The 7,818-nt window shown below is 36.6% G+C and overlaps 2 protein-coding genes across 2 annotated transcripts in view; both read left to right on the top strand.

Annotated features, from left to right (window-relative positions):
* LOC107697915 (ubiquitin-conjugating enzyme E2 J2) overlaps positions 1-4,023 on the top strand; it is a 6,449-nt gene extending 2,426 nt beyond the window's left edge. The window contains exons 3-7 of the mRNA XM_016498780.1: positions 1,080-1,120; positions 1,212-1,314; positions 1,940-2,078; positions 3,007-3,087; positions 3,192-4,023. Of these exons, the coding sequence (XP_016354266.1) occupies positions 1,080-1,120; positions 1,212-1,314; positions 1,940-2,078; positions 3,007-3,087; positions 3,192-3,476 (649 nt within the window). The 3' untranslated portion in view covers positions 3,477-4,023. The remainder of the gene's footprint in view (positions 1-1,079; positions 1,121-1,211; positions 1,315-1,939; positions 2,079-3,006; positions 3,088-3,191) is intronic.
* Positions 4,024-5,359: 1,336 nt separating this feature from the next.
* The window catches only part of LOC107697916 (homeodomain-interacting protein kinase 1-like), a 26,148-nt gene continuing 23,689 nt past the window's right edge, over positions 5,360-7,818 (top strand). The window contains exons 1-2 of the mRNA XM_016498781.1: positions 5,360-5,583; positions 7,421-7,759. Coding sequence (XP_016354267.1) covers positions 7,423-7,759 — 337 coding nt within the window. The 5' untranslated portion in view covers positions 5,360-5,583; positions 7,421-7,422. The remainder of the gene's footprint in view (positions 5,584-7,420; positions 7,760-7,818) is intronic.

Genomic DNA, 7,818 nt, shown 5'->3' on the forward strand with positions numbered 1-7,818 from the left:
TTTTTGCTGCGGCGCCCGGGGAGCAGTTGGGGGTTTGGTGCCTTGCTCAAGGGCACCTCAGTCGTGGTATTGAAGGTGGGAGAGAGCGCTGTACATTTACTCCCCCCACCTACAATCCCTGCCGGTACGAGACTCGAACCCGCAACCTTTGGGTTACGAGTCCGACTCTCTAACCATTAGGCCCTGACTTCCCTTTTAAGTAAAATTAATACTTTTGTTCTGCAAGGACACATTAAATTGACCAAACGTGTCAATAAAGGCATTTATAATGTTAAAAAAATATTTATATTTCAACTAAATGCCGTTCTTTTGAACTTTCTATTCATCGAAGACTGTATCATGGTTTTCACAAAAATAATAATAAGCAAAAAAAACTGATAATAATAAGTACTGTTTATTATAATAATAAGAACCATTGTTAATATATGAGCACTAATTATTAGTTGATAATAATTAAGTACTAAATCAGAATATTAGAATATTTTTTATCAACAAAAAAAAAGCAGCCTTGGTGAGCATGAGAGACTTCTTTCAGAAACATTTAAAAACTGTAATTATTCCAGTGTATGTTTTATTTTATTTTACATGATTTACTGTTTGTTGTCATGGTTTAAGTTTGGAGCTTCATCATAATCCTGCATTTTTTTTTATCCTTTTATTATCAATTTTCTGATTTATATTATATTTAGCAGATGATGATTTATATTGTATTTAGCAGAATGTTCACTCTTGCTTCCATTCAATGAAAGTGAAGCTCTCAAAAGGACACAAAAGCACCATGAAAGTGGTCTATATGACTGATGATATATTCCAAGTCTTCTAAAGCAGAATGATGCTTTTATGTGAGGATTTGGACTGAAATTGAAGTGCACTGTTTCTATGGACTACTTTTATGGTGCTTATTTGTCCTTTTTAGAGCTTGACTGCCCATTGACTGTCTCTATATGATTATATTATATGTAGAAACAGATTAAAATTCTCAAAAACATCTGACAGGACTTCTATCATGTATTGTCATCTACATGAAAGACTTTATATGATTAGATACTATCTCATCCCAGGCTTTCTTTCTCTTTCAGGCATTATCTAGTACGTGGCCCTGAGAAAACTCCATATGAAGGTGATTTCCCCCTTTAATTTCACATGAGTGCTTCCTTTTATCAAATTGTGCAGTTTCTGCTTCATTTTGACTTGTCTTTTGTATTTCATAGGTGGCTACTATCATGGCAAACTCATTTTCCCACGGGAATTCCCGTTCAAACCACCAAGCATATACATGATCACACCCAACGGCAGATTTAAATGTAATACAAGGTACACAGCCTCAGGCTTCCATTTTCTTTTTAAGACCTTTATTTAAGCACTAAGGTATGTAAGCATGGTTATTTTGAGCATAGTTACAGCTAAAGGTCGTTGTTAGGCAAGGCACAGCCATCAGTGAAATGTTTACTATATAATAAAATTCTTTAATTAAAACATTCTTTTATGAAGCACACTCATTAAGTGCCATGTCCATCCATCTGCTGCTACGTGTAAACCAGGGTTCTTGCTCTGGAGGGCCAGTGCGCTGCAGAGTTTAGCTCCAACCCTGATCAAACTCGCCTACCTGCCTGTGATTTTCTAATACCTGTGATTTTCTAATGATCCTGAAGACACTGATTAGCTTGCTTTAGGGTTAGAGCTAAACTCTGCAGGAAAGTGGATCTCGTGGGCCAGATTTGAGGATCCCTGATGTAAACTAAGATTGGCCTCTGTGGGTCCTGCACACGTTTTACTTCATAGTTTCTTCATACTGTATTGTGAGTTTTTGCTTGGTCGGAACTGAATTGATGAATCAGCATCTACATCCGTTTCTTTAAAAGTCTCAAACGTTCAAGTCAGAAGAACAATACCATTCATAATACAATGCATAATGACTTGCGTTCTCTTTCTCTTTCAGGTTGTGTCTTTCTATCACAGATTTTCACCCTGACACATGGAACCCCGCATGGTCCGTATCCACCATCTTAACCGGCCTCCTGAGCTTCATGGTTGAAAAAGGCCCGACTCTCGGCAGTATCGAAACCTCTGACTTCACAGTGAGTGTCACGCTGATTTAAAATCAGTCAAATGCTTTAAGCATTTCACTGCTTTTGAGGAGGGTGTAATTGGTTTTTCTCACCATATAAAAACCCTCAAAGCTTTTTATATGAAATACTCTATAAATGCTCTAAATACTCTGACTAAATCAAAATAAAATACTAATAAGTGTCTATAAATTATGCACAAGATATGAAGCTGTTTTAGTATACATTTGCAATAATTGGGTGTATTGTTCACAAATTTTCTGAGCTTTTTTTGTTATTGTAAAGCCGTACTAAAACTAGTAAGTACACTGCTGTTTAAACTGTTGTTTTTTTTAATAAGTGCTGTTCTTATACCAGGGGGAAATGTATTTCATAAAAATATAAAGCAGATAAAAGTAAGGATGCTGAAAATTCAACTTTGCATCACAGGAATAAATTACATAAACATACATATAAAATATATTGTAATAGAAAACAGAAATTGTAATAATGTTTCACAATATTACTGTTTTAATTAGTTTTTGACCATATAAATGCAGCCTTTGAGCATAAGAGATTTCTTTTAAAAAAATATGAAAAATGTTACCAACTCCAGATTTTTTGAATGGTACAGTATACTTTTGAATTTACAGTATACTTCATTATACTAGGGAGAAATTCACTACGTGGACATTGTTTTGACATCTATTTACATATTAACAGCTTTTTTGTCACTTGTTTTTGTGGGCCAGGACTTGATTTTATCTATCAGAAATTAATTGTATATTAAAGTGGCCATTGCATACCATATTTGTGACATTATTCAAAAATGTGATGAAGCAATTTTAATTTATTTTAATATGAAAGAGTTCTTGAAATTAGCTCTATGCATAAACATGTACAAAGTACATACATGAGATACATTTTAATGCCGTGTTTGCTTTTAATATGTTCCCTGCAGAAAAGACAGTTGGCCTCCCAGAGTCTTGCTTTCAACATCAAGGACAAAGTCTTTTGTGAACTGTTTCCAGATGTTGTTGAAGTAAGTACCATGCCAGACTTCCTCACAGATGTATGCGCGAGCAGTAAACACATTCTTATAACAAATATATTAACACTTGATCCCTTTCACCCCCCTTTAAACAGGAAATCAAGCAGAAGCAGCGTATGCAGGAGGAGCTCAGGTCCCGCTCACAGGCGCTGCCCCTCCCCGACGTGGTGCCGGATGGCGAAGCCCACCACGCGCAAAACGGGCACCTTCTCCTGAATGGGCATCTGCCCCCCGGCGCGGCCCACCCGCCCGACCTCCAGCAGGTCAACCGTAACCATGGACTCCTGGGTGGAGCGCTCGCTAATTTGTTCGTCATCGTAGGTTTTGCCGCTTTCGCCTACACGGTCAAGTACGTTCTGCGGAGCATCGCGCAGGAATGAATCGCCCAATGAGAAACGCCGACGTGAGGGACGAAAGGCTGGTGCTGTTCTCACGACCAAAATAGGTAGCGAGAAATCAAAAGGGTTTTCTCACAACCAAATAAAATGAAGCAGTGTCCCGTTAATGAAATTGAGAGCTTGGTGATTTCCTCCATAGTGGCAACAACCAGATCTTGTGTGTAACGGCCACGTAAAGGGCAAGGTCACGTGAAATGATGGCTTTATTAACATGTAAGGACATTTTAAAAAAAGCAAATTTTCTACCTTACCCAATTCCCTGAAGAAGCCAACTTCATATGACCGTGAAATTAATCCAAGTGGACTTTTTTAGAGCCCGAGTCAGCATTTGTTGTTGTTCACGTTTCTCATTGATCTGTAAGATTTTAGAATCTGTGAATATAGGACGCTGAGTTTTTAAGATTAAAAGAGAAAAAAGTCCAATCATTCCTTAAAAACAACAACAAAATAAAATACATTTCTGAAGTGTGTCACACCAATTATTGCTGTGACGAAAATCACTGACTGTTTTATTTGATGGAAATGGCTCAACTCTGTAAACATGCTTTACCAATGGAAATTTGTTTTTAAATGCATTTGTGCTCGCTTGCGCTACGCCAACCGTAACAACCAGTTAGGCCAGGAAAGAAGAGATTTAAAATGAATTATTTGTCTTTTGTTTGTCTGTGATTCAGCGCTCCAAGTGTACATTAACTTTCTTTCAGAGGGGGTCACTGTCGTCCAAAAGAAAAGCATATGAACTTTTTTTTTTTTTTTCAGGCCATGTAACACTATAAATTGTTTTTGTGCAATATATAGTATTGTCAGCACTACTTGGCTTTCATGATACACAGCACTTCTTTTCTTTTCAAAGGGTTGTGATTTATGCAATAATTCTTAAGAAATTGAAATATCAATTACATTTTTGTTATAAACATAGGCAGGTGAATATGCATTAAATTCTTACCTTTCCTGTTGTACTGTAAGATCTTTGGTTGTGTTCATTAGGACAAGTGCTTTGAGTTGCACAAATAATTCACAACAAAACTTGCAAGTCGAAGTCCAGTTTGCTGATACCTACATGCACCACAAAACATCTCTTTCTGGGTCAGAATGGTCGTATCGCTGCTCATTCGGACTGGGAGGGAATTAATGCTGTCTTTGTACCAGTATGTGCTGGTCTCCCCAATTCAAGTGTTCTGATGTCCCGAATACTAGCAGTAATACTTTTTTTCAGCACCTCCATGAACAATGTTGATCGATATCCTTTCCTTTAGAGGGGTGTGTAATCAGAGATAGTCATGTTGTGTTTACATTTTGAATAAATAATATTCTGTTAAAGAAAGCAGTCCTTCGTGTGTGATTCAAATCCAGTTCTTGCCATTTGACAGAAGACAGTGATGCGATGTCAGCTGTAAACAAATTCAGTGAAAATACCCTTTCAGGCAAAACACTTCTTAACCTCATACACATTATAGACATGTCATCCACAGCCACTAAGATGAAATTGCATTTGAACAGTCACAAACAAGTCCCTTAAAATGTAAAAAAATAAATAAAAAGTTCATAAAAATTCCCTAAAACTTGTAGGCACATGCATACACATGCAAATACTAATTATCAATATTCAGAATTATTGCTGACATCTCTTGTGGATGTATATATATGCAAATTGAACAAAAAAGCACTATAATGTATCTAACTTTATATGTACACCATGGTTATACCACTGTCATTTTTTGAAGAACCTTACCATATGAACAAAATGCGGAAAACCGTAACTGCCGCAGCTACAAGACTAGATTTATACATCACGTGACACGCCTCCGGCCAATCAGCGCTCGATCTCACACCCCGGAAATGGAGTCTGTTTAATGTCCTACATTCATCTCCAGGTCTCAGTCATAATTCTGTGCGCTGCCCTTGCAGAATATTAATATGTAACGATGTTGTTGACTGTGCGTTGGGCTGTGTCTAACATTATTAGACGCCCGGAATCTCCTCGGCTCGAATAAAGAGGCGTTTTTATGGAGGGACATTTCTATAAAAAAGAGGCCTAATAGGAAAAATTAGGAAAAAGTGTCAAGCTGAGGAATTCAACACACAGCAGGTGAGCTGCAAAGATGTTACACTGCACGATGACAGTTGATGTGAAGTTTTATGAAGCGTGTTGCATGCATACAGCACGTCAGGTTGTGTTTCCGCAGCCAGCGGAATGTTTGACACGACAGTCACGGTGTGTGTTGGCTGGTAATGCTAGTACATGTTAGTGCATGTTTGACTGTCACATTTGTTGCTGCCACACCTCTTTTTTATCACACAGTAGCAACCATTGCCATGACAACCCCTCCCAATTAACTGGCTACAGCCATTTCTATAGCAACCACCCTGGATAACCTAGCTAGAGCGGTTGCTATGGCAACGTACGTTTGATTTGTTCTTGGCTTTGTCTGGATCGGTTCAGGTTTTCAAAAATTCATTAAAATTACAAATCACTTGAATACATATCTTTAATGATGAACTTGTTTTCATTTCTGAATTAGAAGTCATTCTGATATTTTTTGTGGGGCTAAAAGTGAAAAAATCTTTAAAACAAATTCTAATGTAACTGAAAAATGTAGTTGAAAACTTGAAATTCTTGGAAAAAAACATGTTGACTGGTAATTTAGCATATTATTATTTGTTATATCTTTAATAAGCAGTGTAGTTATGTTTTAAAAATATTAATATAAAAACCTTTTAACACTATTACTTATAACTTACTAATATTTGACTAATATTTTGAACCTATAACCAACCTATCAATGAAAAACCTAAACTTAATGTTTTTTTTTTTAATTCAAGTCAAATTAAGTTACCCTAAAAAAAACTTCTGATATTTGCATAACTGCATATTAAAAAAAGTAAAATAATGATTAAGTTGTATGTGGACATTATTTTATGAAATTAGTTATTTAAAAACATTAAAATTTCTTGAGTGTTACATAAACATAAAAATGACATGAGTGTATCTCTTCTGTGATAGACATTTTTTTAATTTCTGAATTAAAAGTCATTTTGATATTTTTAGGAACTAAAAGTGAATATATAGGGTCTAGGGTAATGTGTGTGTGTGTGTGTTAGGGCTGCACAATTAATCAAATTACAATTACAGATGCCACAATTACATAATTGTTCAAAGTCCGCTTATGTTTTTTGCTTGTTTATTTTCATATAAAAAATATGACATGCAGTTGCTTCAAACAATGGTATAAACATCATCCAGTGTAAATAATGATATTCGTAATGAATAATCGCTATTAAAATTTCAAGGTAACAATCGACATTTATGATTTTTGTCATTATCGTGCAGCCCTAATATGTATGTATATATACTGTATATTTCACTTTTATCACCGGTGGGGATAAAAAAAATATATACATATATATATATATATATATATATATATATATACACACACACTACCGCTCAAAAGTCGGCCGTGATTCGGCAATAGGCACGAGGCTGAGACACAAAAACAGTATTATTTATACATTTATAGTGGATTTGGGTGTCCACCATGAACAGTGAAACAGTTGGAGTTCTGTTATTAGAAGAATATCACACCACTAGAAAAGGCTCTCACCCAATCAGATTCGAGGACCAGAAAGAACTGTTATATATATATATATATATATATATATATATATATATATGTATATATATATTTATAGGTGGTATAAATGTAGCTGAAACATGTCAAAAATCTTAAGAACCAATTGACAAAAGTTGATTACATCATAATGACATAATATAATTATTTTTGAGTGAAGCAGTTTTGTTTTGTTTTAAAACTAATATTTGATCAACTTTTGTCCATCAAGTTAAAGCCATTGTAGCATAACCAACATGCATAAGCCGTTTTGTTTTGTCTTATTGTCACTCATTTTCACTTTATCTTTTCTAGGCATGTCTTCTCAAATGCAGGCGTTTTCCTCTCCCTCCGTGTCCTCCAGTGGCCTGTCCCGCTCCAAGAAACTGAAGTTGGAAAACCATGCATGGAACGTGAGCAGCCAATCAGGTGAGAGCAGCTACTACCAGCACAGCCCAAACCAGCCGAATGGCTCCTCCCCCTCCACATCTGGATTCAACCCCAATTACAACTCCTCCAGCCTGGTCTTTCCTCCTTTTGGAGGCTCGCGGAAACAGACAGTGGTACGTGCCGCAGACAGCACCGGCAGCGTCCCTGAGCCTTCATCATCCTCCTCATCATCATCCACATCCAGTCAGCGTGGAAAAGATGCGGGCTCCACCTCTCTGACATGTGAGGGCTATCGGAGACAGGGTAATCTGAAGCGGAAGAGC

This window comes from Sinocyclocheilus anshuiensis, unplaced genomic scaffold (assembly GCF_001515605.1).
Source record: "Sinocyclocheilus anshuiensis isolate Anshui unplaced genomic scaffold, SAMN03320099.WGS_v1.1 scaffold78, whole genome shotgun sequence".
NCBI lineage: Eukaryota > Metazoa > Chordata > Actinopteri > Cypriniformes > Cyprinidae > Sinocyclocheilus > Sinocyclocheilus anshuiensis.